The sequence below is a fragment of the Pelophylax lessonae genome (genome assembly GCF_965119305.1).
Source record: "Pelophylax lessonae genome assembly, chromosome: 12".
Lineage (NCBI taxonomy): Eukaryota > Metazoa > Chordata > Amphibia > Anura > Ranidae > Pelophylax > Pelophylax lessonae.
In genome coordinates, this window is record NC_138779.1 from 149,530,811 (window position 1) to 149,547,139 (window position 16,329).

General features: G+C 45.6%; 1 protein-coding gene across 1 annotated transcript in view; it reads right to left on the bottom strand.

The window, feature by feature from the left end:
• Nucleotides 1-16,329, bottom strand: part of ZPR1 (ZPR1 zinc finger) — a gene marked incomplete at its 3' end in the record, with an annotated part of 83,353 nt that overhangs the window by 40,843 nt on the left and 26,181 nt on the right. The window contains 3 exon segments of the mRNA XM_082273975.1: nt 1,835-1,900; nt 3,146-3,268; nt 5,920-6,006. Of these exon segments, the coding sequence (XP_082130101.1) occupies nt 1,835-1,900; nt 3,146-3,268; nt 5,920-6,006 (276 nt within the window).

The window sequence follows — 16,329 nt, forward strand, 5'->3', positions numbered from 1 at the left end:
GGTTCAACAAGATTTCCCCTTCTCACTAAACATCTTGGTTAAGGACTCATTCATTGCAGGTGTCAGGTTGTTCAATCCATCTATCCAGACCTTGTTGTATTTAACTGAGCAGTCCCTATGGAGGTATATTACTTTCTTGTATGGCAGGGTGGAGCTGATTTCTGATACCCAGGCCTGGAAGGTAGGGGGAAAATGGCCTGCATCCAGTAAGGTGCCATCAGTTTCGGGCAGTTTTCGGGCACTGAAAAGAGTTTTGTGTAAGAAAGTGGCAAAGAACTTGTCCACATTAATATCTGGGAGTAGACCTAATACACATGGTTTAGGCCGCAGGAGTGTCCAAACTATGGCCCTCCAGCTGTTCAGGAACTAAAATTCCCATCATGCCTAGTTATGTCTGTGAATGTCGGAGATTTACAATGCCTCATGGGACGTGTAGTTCCGCAACAGCTGGAGGGCCGTAGTTTGGACACCCCTGGTAGGGTCTAGTGTGGAGTGGAGAGCCCATGCGGTCATGTCAAAATGTAATAATTTGCACCCAATAAGCTTGAAAAGGTCCACATTAAATTAAATGCAAACAAAGTACATGGATTTCCATTACATCTAGGGCACTTTGGGCTATAATTCAAACGATATTTAGAGATTCTTAAATGGGGTTAGATGGGTTTTGTGTATGATGTACAGTTGTGTCAATTGGTCAGTCTGGGGAGGACAGCTTGGTGCCTTCCAGTATTTCGTCCCATTTGGTCTCCTCTAAAGAGCAAATATCTACCCAGCAGGCTCTAGCTCTATCAACTACTCAATTGACAGTGGGGGTAAGCAGTTCAATATACAGTGCCGATATTAATTAGTGGAGTCTTCACCAGTGATTATATCCACTAAGGGTAGGACTTGTAGAGTCAGGATATTCTCCGGGAACTGGGTTTGAAGGGCATGATGTAACTAGGTATCTGAGGGTAGGAGGGAAGTTTAAACTCCTCCTTCAAAGACTGAAAGGGTTTCACTCCCGTGGGGCTAAGTACCTGATGTAGGTATATCGCTCCCTTTGAAGCCCATAGATCAATGTTCGGGATAGAGGATAATTCCTGTAAGTGAGGGTTATGCCACAAAGGGATGTGTGTATGGTAGGGTGCGGCATGAATTTGGTTTAAAGCCATTTCCCAAATACACCTATAATGCAACATGGAGTCACGGGTGTTGACTGCACTTGTGTCCCCTTCCCCTAAAGATCACCTGTAGGGGAGATTGCACAGTGTGGTTTGGCAGGCTACAGAATAACGTTGGATACCATAAAGCATCCGATTTTTGAAGATGGTAAAAGTGACATAGTTGAGACGCCAAATAGTAAGAGTGAAAACGATGGAAGTTATTTACTAAAACTGCATAGTGCAAAATCAGGTGCCGCTCTGCATAGTAACCAATCAGCTTCCAGGTTTTATTGTGAAAGCTTAAACCAGCTAAAGTTAGATGCCGATTGGCTACCATGCACAGTTTCACCAGATTCTGAGTGTTTAGTAACCCCCCCCCCATGTGTTGACATAGATGGTCCATTTTTTGGAGACAAACATGCACTAGGACTGAATAGAGACAACAGAATATAAAAAGGTGTGAATTCATCCCTCAAGAATACAGACAAATGAATAAAATGGCTCAATACATGTGTACTGCAGATTCACTACAACTACATACAACTGAAGGCACTGCAAATTCTCATTATTGTAAATAAAAAATTATTAATTCCACCCAACTTCTTCCACTGTTCTTCATAAGAAGCCAAAGTTTCCAATGCTAAGGTGTCTTTAGCAGTAAACAATGTGAATCCCAAACACTACCTTACCTCATCACGGAGATCTTCAGGATTACTCTCACTTTTCTCCTCAGAATTCTGCTGGTCAATTGTGCTCTGAAAAAAAGAGAAGGCCCCCACCCTTATAAATGTTCAGAATTGAAAAAAAGGAGGTGTAGAAAAAATGGTAGGCATCCAGCTGACCCAGAACAAGCATGCAAACACAGTCAGTCATTACTTCTATGTTGCATACTTATTCTGTCACTTAATGTACTAATGCCTCTGGATCACCATGAAGACCAGCGCATTTAGCATTTCCAGGAGGCAAGGTCAGCAGTAGCAGCCTACATGTTAAAGCGATAAAAAAAGGGCAACTTTTTTGCAATTCCTTTATTTAACCAAAAGTTTCATTTTACAAACCAAGATAAGAGTAATGCAAGATACAGTTGTGTAGAAATGCTGGTAACAAAACAATCGGCACTATACAGGCAGCTCAGCTAAACGGAGCGTAGACAAGACATAGGGGGTTATTTACTAAAGGCAAATCCATTTTGCACTACAAGTGCACTTTGAAGTGCATTAGCGGTAGATCTGAGTGGGACATGCAAGAAAAATTTAAAAAACAGCATTTCTGCTTGCACATGATTGGATAATAGCAATCAGCAGAGATTACCCTCATTTCAGATAGTCCCCCTCCGATCTACAGTGACTGCACTTCAACTCCAATGAGTTCTAAGTTGGGCAGGTATAAATCGTGACAGAGGGTGCATCTCCAAGAATCCCAAAATAAATAGAAAAGCTTGTGGGATATAGAGTTTGGAGAGATTCCCCAGTAGCCAGTACAGCAACTTAAACCCCTTCTGCCAGTCCCCAGCCAGCACTGTCCACTCTGCCCTCTCCTAGTTGCCCCCTGTAGCAAGCTGGGTGCCAAGGATGTACCCATGCATATTCTAAAGCCCTGCTGTGTGCATCCATAGCCAGTGCCGGGACAACAAGGTCTTCTGGAGCCCAGGGCAACCAAGCCAAACTGCACCCCCTCCCCCCTTACAAGATATACGAGCACTATGTGTCAGCAAAAAAAAAAAAAAGAAAAAAAAATACCTACCAGACACCACAATTAAATTTATGCTTGGTGTCCACTTCACTTATTGACAACCCCCAGGCACTGCAATGTGAGGTGGGTGTTCCTAAAGCTAGTATCTGCAGGAATTTTAAGTGTGAGCTACAGGTTTACTTTGAAAAAGATTTACTATAAAAATTATGCCCCAACATCCTACTAGGCCTGTTTTTATAAGAACGTGTTTTAGAAATTTTTGTTCAAGTACAGGTACACTTTACATAGCTTAGTATTGATTGGCTCACCTCAATTCCTAGTAAGGAGTCCTGTTCTTTGCTTCTCCTGTAATGGGTTACTGTAAGGTCCTCATCTTTGTGAGGAGCAAAAGGATTCTCAAGAAAACTGTTCCCAGAGGGGTCATCCACAATCTAAGAAATTAACAATTTTAGGTTTCAAATTTTGTAAAAGGCATAAATCATCAAACCTGCATGAAACGTGCATTGATCATACAATTTCAAGGTGTCAATTAAATCCCTGTGGGCACAGTCTAAAGTACAGTTATGCCTTCCAGACAAGATATTCTTGTCCATTTTTTTTCTGCACGCTAGTCTCATATCGGAAAAATGAAAAAAGTTTACTAAAGCTTTGAACATTTTCTTACGACAGAATAAAAATGCTGAAGTGATGTAATGTGTTGCATTTTCGAAGGACAACTGTACTGATTAAATGAAAATCGTACGATCTGGTTAGGTACAAGAAAAATTTTCGTGCTTGTCCGATCGGAACATTTTGTAGGAACTGTTGCGATTGGCTCTCTAAAGCTGTGTACCAACGATCAGATCATCATGCGATCCAAGCTGTATTTCTTATACAGTTTTCTGATCTGGTGTACGGACCATAAGTCTTTACATTCTGTGTCAGCGATTTCTGTTTGTATTCAAAGATGAGGTATGGCACTGTACAGGTTAATGCCATGACCTCCGATTGTAGTGTTGAGAATACTTCTTGTGAAGAAAATACATATCCCTCAACCCCTGGATCTTAGTCTAGTGAAGGTGGGAACTACACAGCGAATATAAAAAAATTCATACAGTGGGGGAATTTTGCTGATCCTCTGCAGATTTTGTAGGTTTGCCCACTTACAAAGAAATGAAGGGTCTATAATGGTTATAGGTGTATTTTAAATGATAGAGACAGAATATCAACCAAAAATCCAGAAACACCACATGATACAAAATGTTAAAAATTTAGGTGCAGTTCAATGAGTAAAAAAATATTTGATCCCCTACTAACCAACAATAATTCTGGCTCCCACAGACTGGCTACAGTAGGTGCTTATGTGGTAAACTGATTATTGCTGTCAATTTAAGAAGGTGCCCCTAATGACAACTCGTTATGTGTATATGTCCACAGAATGTCTTTCTTCCATTCAAACCTCACTATCATGGGCAAGACCAAAGAGCTGTCAAAGGATGTCAGGGACAAGATTGTGGACCTGCACAAGACTGAAATGGGTTACAAGACCATCAGCAAGAAGTTTGGTGAGAAGGAGACAACTGTTGCCAAATGGAAGAAATACAAAGTAACCATCAATCACCCTCGGTCTGGAGCTCCATGCAAGATTTCTCCTCATGGGGTAAGGATGATCAAGAGAAAAGTAAGGGATCAGTTCAGAACTACACGGAAGGAGCTTGTGAATGATCAAGGCAGTTGGGACCACAGTCCCCAAACAAACCATTGGTTAATACAATACACCACCATGGATTGAAGGTCCCTCTCAAGAAGGCACATGTAGTCATGCCAGTGAACATCTAAATGACTCAGAGAAGGATTGGGAGAAGTGCTGTGGTCATTCGAGACCAAAATTGAGCTCTTTGGCATTAACTCGAAACCCCAAGAACACCATCCCTACAGTCAAGCATGGAGGTGGAAACCTCATGCTTTGGGGCTGTTTCTCTTTTAAAAGGTATAGGCTGAGTTTGCCGCATTGAGGAGCCAATAGACGGGGTCATGTATTGTAAAATGTTGGGTGAGAACATTCTTCCTTCAGCCAGAACACTGAACATGGGTCATGAAAGGGTCTTCCAGCATGGCAATGACCCAAAACATACCACCAAGGCAACAAAAGGAGTGGCTCAAGAAATCGCACATTAAGGTCATGGTAGTGGCCTAGCCAGTCTCCAGACCTTAATCCTATAGAAAATTTATGGAGGGAGCTGAAACTTCGAGTTGCCAAGCAACAGCCAAGAAACTTTAAGGATTTAGAGAAAATCTGTTAAGAGTGAACCAAAATCCCTCCTGAGAGGTGTGCAAACCTGGTAACCAACTACAAGAAAGGTCTACTGTGCTTGCCAACAAGGGTTTCTCCACCACTATGTCATGTTTTGCTTGGTGATCAAATACTTAATTTACTCACTGAACTGCAACTCAATTTATAACATTTGTATCATGTGTTTTTTTTTCCTGGATTTTTGATTAATATTCCACCGCTATCATTTAAAATACACTATAATAAAAAGCGGGCAAACTTGCAAAATCTGAAGGGAATCAAATAATTATTTCCCCCCACTTTAAATATCTACTTAAAACAAAAAAATAATTAGAAAATGTAAAATGCCTTTAAGCCCTGTAGCTTTAACAAAATGTGAATACTGGATAACTTAAGCTGGCCATAGATGGATGGAATCTCAGCTGGTTCAGCAGGGAGCAGCCAAGATTCGATCTATGGGCAGGCTGATTGGATCTTGGGTACAACCAGCATGTTGGATGTTAGCATACGATTACGGCCAGTGGCTATAGCCACTAGTGGTAATTACGGAGTTCTCCCAGCAGAGATGGCTCCCCAGCCGCCCCCCAAACCCCTCCCCCCCCCCCTTCAGAGAGAACACAAGAACTCTGAAGGAGGGATTCCAACAGTCAGTGTTGATAGGGGAAATCAAGCTATTTTCTTTCATGCAACCAGTGGTTGCAAAACAAATATGCATAATCTATGGCCTGCTTTAGCCAAGTTCTCAGTAAATTATAGTTTTTTTTTCCCCCCAAATACAACAGCAATTACTTTGTTTACTTGTCTACTCACAAATGTAAAGGGTGTTTCCCCATCCTTTAGGCTCTGGAGTTTTGCAATGAACTCCTCAATCTTGTTTGCAATTTCAGCATTTTCAGCCTATAGTGTAACAGAAGAGATATTACTCAGATAAAATGTTGCTTATGTACGGATGACAGACTGATTGACTGAAGGGGAACACAAAACAAGGTTAGAACAAAGTCAAGTATATAAATTAGACAAGATTTCTTACAGTTAGGAATGCTTTTTAGCCTTGAGTTACTGAGCCAAAACGTATAGCAGAGTAGATAAGAGTGCATCAAAAACCTTACCAGATAACAGTATATTTCTATGCCTAACATTCTACAGCCACTGCCCTGTACATGCTTACTTGCTTTAGGGTTCTCGTTTCTAATAAGCCATAGGCACCAACATAAAGCAAGTTAAGAGTCTCTAGCAGACCTGTGATTTGTGAGAAGCCACTTCCGTTACACTTCCTATAATGAGAAATAAGGATGGCTGTCATGGCTTCCTGTCCTAAAAATTCTAGCTCCCTGGCATTCTAGAGGCTGATTAAAAAGCACCAAAGCTTCCTGAATTATGGACCAAGAACAAGTACATGAAGAGTTCCGATTTCACTGGCTGCATGCTTGATCCAGGTCAGTGACTATGTACTAAGCAAGAGACACCCAGACAACAACTAGTACTTACAATACGTAGTCAGAAAAAAAAAAAATCTAAGAAATCACTCAGAAAACCATACGCACCTGAACTACAGACGAGACCAATGTCAACTTTGTGCTTCCAGAAGGTTCAGCTTTGAATTCAGAATTGTCATTTTAGCATTAAAAAGGGACTATCATAAGATAATGGAGGTTTGCGCTGCTAAAAACTCCATTTGAGAATACCAGTTCCATGACTGTCACGCTGATGCTTTGGCTCCAATGTTGTCCAAGTTGAGGACCAGGAATGAGTATAGAGACAAGGAATGCCAAAGTTTTTTGACACTCATTTACAGCATGCTTATCTGTTACTCAAAAGTCAGACACAGCCAAGTAACTAGCATTTTCAAGAGGAGGGCAACAATGGCAGCCCCCATAAAAAATCTGAAAAATATGTTATTCTATTTCAATGGATTATTGGGGTGGAAGTGGAGAGATATCTAGAAGCATTTTAACATCCCGTGCAAATTCTGTGGGCATTTAAGGTGTCTACATAGCCTGGATTTACTTTGATTGCGAACATGAATGCAAACCTGACTGGTGTCACCAAAAAAAAAAACCCTGGATTTTTGACTTACCGTAAAATCCTTTTTCCTTAAGTTCATTAACAGACGCAGTCATATCAGTAGGGTTATACTGCCCCCTACAGGAATAGGACACTAGGCAAAAAAAAAAAAAAAAGTTCTGGCTACGCCTAAGGGCAGTCCCAGGGGGTAGAACGAGTACACAAAAGTTTGGTGCAAAGCACCAGTTCCCTGCGCTCAGAGTGGTGTAGTCTCTTGTCCACCTCTATTGAGATCTTGCAGCTATTTCTGGAGCTATGGACATGACAACCCAGGAAAAACAACACTACGGCCTTGCTGCCCCTTGAACGACCAGGGAAGTCTGGAAACACTGTAAACAACAAGCAAACAAAGGGGCGCACCGGCCTAGTGAATTATCCTTTGGAAGGCTTATTTAAAAGAAAAGTTTAAAAATACTCACAAGTTCCTTGAGAGCCTTCAGGCTCTGAGGAAGAGGCTAAGCCTTGAAACGCGCTAGCCTTCACAAATTCAGGGGACGACTCACCCTCAGATCCCTATGCTGAGGACTGCCTTCCTTGTATGATATGCTTTTATCAAGAACTCGTTTGAGTATTTTTAAACTTTTCTTTTAAATAAACCTTCCAAACGAGTTCTTGATAAAAGCATATCATACAAGGAAGGCAGTCCTCAGCATAGGGATCCGAGGGTGAGTCGTCCCCTGAATTTGTGAAGGCTAACGCTTTTCGAAGCTTAGCCTCTTCCTCAGAGCCTGAAGGCTCTGAGGAACTTGTGAGTATTTTTAAACTTTTCTTTTAAATAAACCTTCCAAAGGATAATGCACTAGGCCGGTGCGCCCCCGTGTTTGCTTGTTGTTTCCAAGGGTAGTATACCTGCTCTCTTCGGGCATAGGATGTCAGTTTTGTATCAAAGCAGTTTCAGAGAAATAATACCAACCCAACTCAAAAAACAGAGGGGCGGGTACCACGTCTGTCAATGAACTTGAGAAAAGGATTTTACTGTAAGTCAAAAATCCAGTTCTCTAACGTTCATTGACAGACACACTGATGCATTCATTATCAGTAGGGACGTCCCAAAGCAGTGCCATAAAATGAGGGGTGGGAACAGCAGAAGAAACAAATCCCCAAGGCTTTAAACATAGCCAACCAGGCAACACAGGACTCATCAGAACAGCAAGATGAGGCCCGCCTAAAAAAAAGGTTAACACCCTCAAGGAAGGCAAAACTTTGCGGCCTAAAGAGGCATCTGCAGATGCCAGCACATCCACCTTATAAAATTTGGTAAAGGTGTGAACAGACGACCAGGTAGCTGCCTTGCAAACCTGAAGCACAGATGCCTGATGGCGAAAAGCCCAGGAAGCACTAAGCGCCTGAGTAGAATGCGCCTTTACAGAGAAAGGTGGAACCTGACCCTTAAGTGAATAAGGCTTCACAACTGTGTCTGATCCATCTGGAAAAAAAGTCACGAATCTGACTTTTGAATAAGACTCAGTCGCCAAGTACACCCCGATTGCCTGAACCGCATGCAGCGCAAAATTCCTTAGGATGTTTTGGCTTAGGACGAAAGAAGGTAACACAATGTCCTCATAAGTGAAAAAAGGAAACCACCTTCAGAAGGAAGGACGGTTCCGGATGAAGTACCACTTTATCCCTGCGAACCACCAGGTAGGAAGAACGACAGGACAAAGCCGCCAGTTCTGACACCCTGCGCGCAGAAGTGATAGCCACTAGGAAGGCCACCTTCTGGGATAAGGTAAGCAGGGGAATCTCCCGAATACTTTCAAAAGGAGGTTTCTGAAGAACTGACAGCACCAAATTAAGGTTCCCATGGTGGCAACGGAGGTCACACCAGAGGTACCAAGTGTCACATTCCCTGGATGAAGTAACACCAGGAAATGGGTGGCCAATGGCCTTTGGAAGAAAATTGCCAAGGCCAAAACCTGACCCTTGATAACAGGGCTGTGGAGTCGGAGTCGAGGAGTCAGAGGAAATTTTGGGTACCTGGAGTCGGAGTGGGCAAACAATGCACCGACTCCGACTAAATTTAGATTGGAATTAAAAAAAAAAAAAAAAGCAAGTTTAAATGTCCCAATTCACAAAAAGTTATAATTAATGACTTAGTATAAGGAAACTTATAATTGAGGAGGCCAAATGTAAAAAGGAAGAACTACAGAAAGTTCTGAAAGGACGTTTTGTCTTCCTTAAAATGGATGCATGCACACGTCACAGAGTCAATTATTTTGCTATTAATGTTAGATTGGTGGATGAAAATAACAAAACAATAACACGGACCCTCGGATTAAAGGACACTCAGGCACATCACACCAGTGATTACCTTCAGAAGTTAGTGGAGGGTGTTCTAGAAGACTTTGAAATTACAAAAGGAACAGATTTTATGTGTTGTGACAGATAACGCTTCAAACCTGTTGAGCACAATTGAGAAGATGAACGCAGATGAAGAAGGTAAACAGATATTAGAGTTAGAGGAAGACAGCTCTGCAAGTATTGGAGAAAGTTTAGAAACTGAATAGAATGCTGACATTTTTTTAGACAACTTTGTTGAAGAAGCATTGAAGCTTGCTACTATTCATCATATGCGATGTGCTGTTCATACACTGCAACTTGCCATAAGAGATGGATTAAAAGATCGCCATGCAGCTACACTAATTGGCAAACTATGGCAAGTAACTGTTGCAGCCAGGGCCCCGAAAACAGATGCAATACAGAGGAGTCGGATTCAGGGAGTCGGAAGTACAAAAAACTGAGGAGTAGGAACATTTATCTACCGACTCCACAGTCCTGTTTGATAGTACTCAAGCCCAACTTTTAAACAACTCCCCGTTGAAGGAAAGCCAAGATCTGAGCCACCGAGTAAGAGCGAGGGGGAGCCCCAAGAGACTCATCACGCAATATACGACTTTCATGTACGATGATAAATCTTCCTAGAAGTCGCTTTTCTCGCTTTAAGCAGAGTGGGAATCACTGAAGCAGACAATCCCCTGTCCTTCAGCACCTGGCTTTTAACAGCCAAGCCGTTAAAGCCAGCGACCATAAAGCAGGATGGAAGATTGGCCCTTGAGACAGTAAATCCTCCCTGAGAGGAAGTCTGCAAGGAGAGTCTGCGACTGGCCTGACCAGGTCAATGTACCAAGCTCGGCGAGGCCAGTCCGGAGCCATGAGAATGACCGGAATCCCTTCCGCCTCGATCCTGCGAAGAAGTCTTGGCAGCAACTTGAGAGAAGGAAAAGGCATACATCAGCTGATACTAACCCCATGGGGCCACCAGCGTGTCTGCCAGGGGGTCCCAGGAGCAGGCCACAAACCTCTGTACTTTTCTGTTGACCCGAGATGCCAACAGATCTACATCTGGAGTGCCCCAACGAAGGCACAACTGCTGGAACACCTTCCGGATGGAGGGACCATTCCCCTGCATCCAAAGCCTGTCGACTGAGGTAATCCGCCTGCCAATTTTCCACTCCTGGAATGTAAACAGCGGAGAGAGCTGGAACAAAGCTCGCCCAATAAAGGATGCCTGCAACTTCCGAGGCCGCAAGGACACTTTTGGTGCCCCTTTGGTGATTGGCATAAGCCACGGCCGTGGCATTGTCCGATTGAATGCACATTGGACAACCATGCAGGTACTCGGTCCAGTGGACTAAGCAAAGCTCTCAGTTCTCAGCTCCAGAACATTGATCGGTAACCTTGATTCCTCCAGGGACCAGACAACCTGCCGAGAACTACCCCCCCCCACCCCACCCGGACAGACTCATACGTGGTGACAATTGTCCAATATATAGGGAGGAAGGATTTTCCTTGTTTGAGCATCAGGGACTGAAGCCACCAGATCAAGGACTCCTTGGTCACCAGGCTCAGCTGAATCTGAACATCAAGGGAATTTGGATTCTTGTTCCATTTAAGGATTTCCTTCTGGAGGATTCTTGTGTGGAAATGAGCGAAGGGGACTGCCTGGAAGGATGACATCATAAGTCCCAGAACTCGCATACAGGTCCGAAGGGACGACCATTTGCTGGACAGCAACAGCTGAACCACAGCCTGGAGTTTTTCCAGAGGAAGAAACACCCTGGTTGAGGATGAGTCTAACGTCAGGCCCAGGTAGTCCAGTCTCATGGAAGGGACCAAGGACAACCTCTGAAGGTTCAGAATCCACCCAAACTCCTCCAGAGTTCTCATGGCGATTTCCAAATTTGTTTCCAGCACCGTAGGAGACTCCGCATGGAGAAGCAGATCGTCCAGGTAACCCAGGAGCAATATACCCCGCTGCCGCAACAGCGCCAGGATCAGAGCCAACACCTTTGTGAGGCCCCAGGAGCAGAGGAGAGACCAAAGGGCAACGCCACAAACGGATAGTGATCCTCTCCCACGGCAAAATGGAGGAACCGTTGGGAGTCCTGCACAGATTGGGGATGTGAAGGTAGGCATCTTTGATGGCTATGGAGGCCAGGAAATCCCCCCGATGTAGGGAGGCCACCACCGTGTGAACCGATTCCATCTTGAACTTTTAGCAATTTAGTGCTTTCAGGTCCAGGATTGGACGCACCTTGCCTTCCTTCCCGGGAACCGTGAACAGGTTGGAATAAAAGCCCTGAAAACGTTCCGTGCACAAACTATTACTCCCTGTTGTACCAGGTCCTGAACTGCCCCAGAGAGTGCCAGCAAACCGGGGACAGTCGCACATTGGAAGGGAAAAACCTTACAGGACGGACGGATCAAAACTATCTTGTATCCGGACCGTATGACCTCCTGAACCCATTTGTCTGGTATCCAGGAAAGCCACAGGTCTGGAAAACTGGCAAAGACGTTCCCCCAACCCCAGATACGGGTGAGGGCGCACCTTCAAGCTGAGCTGGTCTTGTCTGCAGGTCTGGAGAAACCAAACATTTGTTTGCCAGAGCAGGGTCACCTGGAACCGCCTGAGGGAACCTTGAAGGGCTTTGCCTTATCGACTGACCCTGAGGGACGAAAAAACGTCTTGTGTGCTGAAAAGTCTTACTCTTGTTAACCTGTGAAGAAAGGTACTCTTCCCCCCCTGTGAGACCCTTAGCGATGTCATCCAGGGTAGCTCCAAACAGCCGATCTCTTTGAAAAGGCAGATCAGTCAAGGCCTTCTTTGAAGTCCGATCCGCAGACCAACACTTAAAGTATACGCCGGAGGACCACTATCGAAAACCGACAGTCAGCCCAATATGGGAGCAGTGTCCAGCGCGGCATCGCAAACAAAATTGCAGCCCCTGCACCAGCTGGTCCACCAGCTCCTCAAAGGCAGGAGGAACTTGTCTCCCCTCTAGGTCACGGCGTAGTAACTTAGCCCATTCAGTCAATGTTCGCGTGACAAGGGCAACCGCATACACCGGTCTCAGTGCAGACCCCACCAGGGAGTACGTATTGCGGGCCACAGACTCCACCCTTCCTATCCTCCGGATCCTTAAAGGATGGGGAATCCTCCACTGGAATCACGGTAGCTTTATTCAGCCTGGAGGGTCCTCCGTAGGTGGCACAGTCTACTTTATCAGGGACTCTTCAAAAGGGTAGCATCTAGCAATCCACTTAGGCACCCCATAGCATAGAGCAGTCCCATTCTTTTTTGAGTATGGCGTCAAAATACCCGGGAAAGGGAAAATCCTTTGCCACTCTGGATGGCTTGTGAGTGCCAAGCGTAACCTGCGCCGCATTTGCGTCCTCCATTTTAAGGGTTTCACGCACAGAAACTAGTGCGTCCACCAGCGCCTTGTCTTGTGCGGCAGTGAAGGTAGAAATGTCATCCTCACCATCAGAGGAGGCAGGGAATGAGGTAGCAGACCCGGCAGGGAGACCCGCATCTGTGGTGGCTGAATCAGACATCAGATGAGGCAGGGGTAGGCAGAGAGCGTTTCTTAGCACCTCGCCCTTTAAAAGGCCACCTCTACCCGGGACACACGCTTCCAGGACTGCCGAAATTGCAACTGTAGATAGCTGGGACCCGGAGGGCCCTGCGGTCTCCTCGAGGGGGTCAAGTGGGGACACAAGGACTGTAGGGTCAATGTTGCACCAGGGGAACCTGTCAGCAAAGGCTGAAAAAGTGAAACTTTTTTTTAAAAATCCCACCGCGCTACAGGGCCCCCCCAAAAGGTTAGGCAAGTGCACTGGAGACCCCCAGCAGAGAGAGACCCCCCAGACTCACTGTACCCAGATGCAGCAGGCGGCACAGAATGTCTGCACAGCACGTGTCAGCAGCAGCTCAATCCAAATAAGGAAGGATCTGAGAAACAGCCCAGGGTATAGGGAGGGGCTCCACCCACAAAAAAAGCCTCCAGGAACTCCAATTCTGAATTCCTATAGAGAGAACCACCGCAAAATGGCCGTGCCGGGTGTACCAAGATCTCCTCAGCACATGAGGCTACAAGAAAATGACAGCCCTGCAGAGCAGCTCAGGACCCCCCAGACTCCAAAAAGGGGATTGAGCAGCAGGTGGGCCCTGAAGGAACAGGTAGAGACCCCCCCAAACGATCGTTCGTCTGGCCCCGGTGGCGTAAACCCCCCGTCCCCACATCCGGTCCGAAGCGTGGTCCCAGCCCCCCGGGGTAGGCCCAATAGCCCCCAGTGTGAGGAGGGGGAGGCAGGTAGAAGGGGTGTGTGACAGGACAGAGGGGAAACCAGGAATGTGAGGGTCCGATCGTCATCCCAGAAGGGTCCGCGTCCACCCCAAAATCCACCAGGGGAAGAGGGGGGAACATTTACCATACCAGAACAGGCGGGCACCATCTCCTGACAGAACCACTCTCTGCCGAAGTGGGGGGCTGTTGGCCAAAAAGAAACGCTGCAACTCTGGCCTAGACCGTATGCGGCCTGGTGAGATGTTTAACTCGCGGTGCCAGTCCCTGTCCAGTGTGACTATCCCGCGGCCGACTCAGCATGGAGCTAAGGTCTGCACGCTCGTTGGCTGGCTGGGGTGACCACTGGATCTATACATCCAGCCCGTCGCCCAGATCCGGCATAGTTGCTTGTAGATCTCACAGGAAAAAAATCTGGACAAAAAGCCAACTAAAAAATAATTATCTAGAAAAAAAAAAAAAAAAAAAAACTTTGCCAGGACCAGAGATCCCAACAAGGAATTAGGCAGATTAAAACTGACACCCTATGCAGGAAGAGAGAGGGTATACCCCCTGGGACTGCCCATATGCGTAGCCAGAACTTTTTTTCTGCCTAGTGTCCTACTCCTGTAGGGGGCAGTATAACACTACTGATATGCACCAGAGACTGCGAAAGTCAATGAACGATAGAGAAAAAAAAAAAAATTTTTAATACAGAAATGTTGGCTTTGCTTACTGAAAAGTATGCCCATGTACAGTATAGTACGCACTCAATACTTGGTCAGGGCTCTTTTTGCATGAATTACTGCATCAATGTGGCGTGGCAGGGAGGTGATCAGCCTGTGGCACTGCTGAGCTGTTATGGAAGCCCAGGTTTCTTTGAAAGTGACCTTCAGCTCATCTGCAGTGTTGGTCTGGGGTCTCCTCTTCCTCTTGACAATACCCCACAGATACTCTATGGGGTTTAGGTCAGGCGAGTTTGCTGGCCAATCAACAAATCAAACTCATTAAACCAGGTATTGGGTACTTTTGGCAGCAAGTCCTGCTGGCAAATGAAATCAGCATCTCCCTAAATCTGGTCAGCATAGAGAAGCATAAAGTGCTCTAGAATTTCCTGGTTGAGGGCTGTGCCGACTTTGGACACCAGCAGATTACATGGCTCCCCAAATCATCACAGACTGGAAAATTTTGGAAATCGAGGTCCCCAAGTCTGGGAGGAAGAGTGGGCAGGCACAGAATCCAAGTTGCACGAGGTCCAGTGTGAAGTTTACCAGGCTCTCCGAGCAGTCAGGAAGCTCAGGAGCAATGCGACCGGTGGCATCCATGTCTGGCCTCACAGTGAGGGGAACTGAAGCTGTTCCTCCCACTGTGTGATGTCAGAATCGACCAGGTCGTAACTTCGGGTTCCGGCTCTTTGGGCTCCAATGCTATGCGGGCAGTAAACAAAGGGGAAAGGGGGGGGGGGGGGGTTGGGAAGAGGAGGGGGAAGGATCGCACCACACATGTGAAGTATCACCACAATCATCAAGAGCGAGCAAGAATTCTAGCAACAGACCTCTGTAAATCTAAAATTGGTAACCTGCAAAGGCTTTTAAAGAGTCACCTATGGATAATTTAAAGTACTGCAGTTTGCCATTCCATGAGCGTGTGCATTTTAATTCAATAAAAGTGTATGTTTCTTTTTTTTAGAATTACATCTGGAAGGCCTCTGCGTAAATAGCGTGTGACAAAATATTGCAACAACATTTTATTCTCTAGTCTCTGCTATAAAAAAAAAGCTGTCAGCTGATATCACAGAGCTAGTCCAGGCTCGAAAAAGATCGACTATATTGTCGGGATCCGACCACATACCTAGGTCGGCACCTCAGCAAACCGCTCCCGCCTCCTCCACAGCTCTGCACTCCAGTGAGCGTGGAGGGGCAGAGCAGACAGTCGGTGACTGACAGACTCTGCTCAGGAAGCGTGGCGTTTTTTGATCGCTCAGTTTTCAGTCTTCGAGTTGGCAAGGGACAGATGCAGTATTGGGACGATGCTGCATCCACCTAGGAAAGTAGGATTACCAAAAAAAAAAACACAAACCCCTATGCTTTTGTGCCCTTGTTTAGGGCTACAATTTTTAAATAAGTTGCTTGGGTAACCTGCTGGTCACCTATAGTTTGTTGCTGGTGGTGACAAGGATATGCAAGCTCCTAGAACCTCTGCACTGTTGCCACCACACTGCACATGCTTCTTTTCTATTCAAGGAAACCCCAAACTGTGTGTGTGTGGTGGAGTCTAATCTCACTATGATGCGGACTGGGGTGGGGGTAACCAGTGATGGTCATATCCTGTGACATACCTTAGCTTTTCAGACCCTCCCTCCAGACCATGCAAATTGGACTGAAACTGTCAGTCAAGGTGTTGGTGGGCGAATCAGATCCTTGACTAACAGCTCCACCCTGCTTTGCACAGCCTGAAAAAGCAATGGCAGGAAACGTGACCCGCTCTGGCTTAGCCCAGGCCATGCTGAAGGTAGAGAAGAAAAAAAAAAAAACCCCACAGTAAAAAAAAAGTTTTATTAATAAATTCTTCACCACTTGCCAATCAGCCAGTA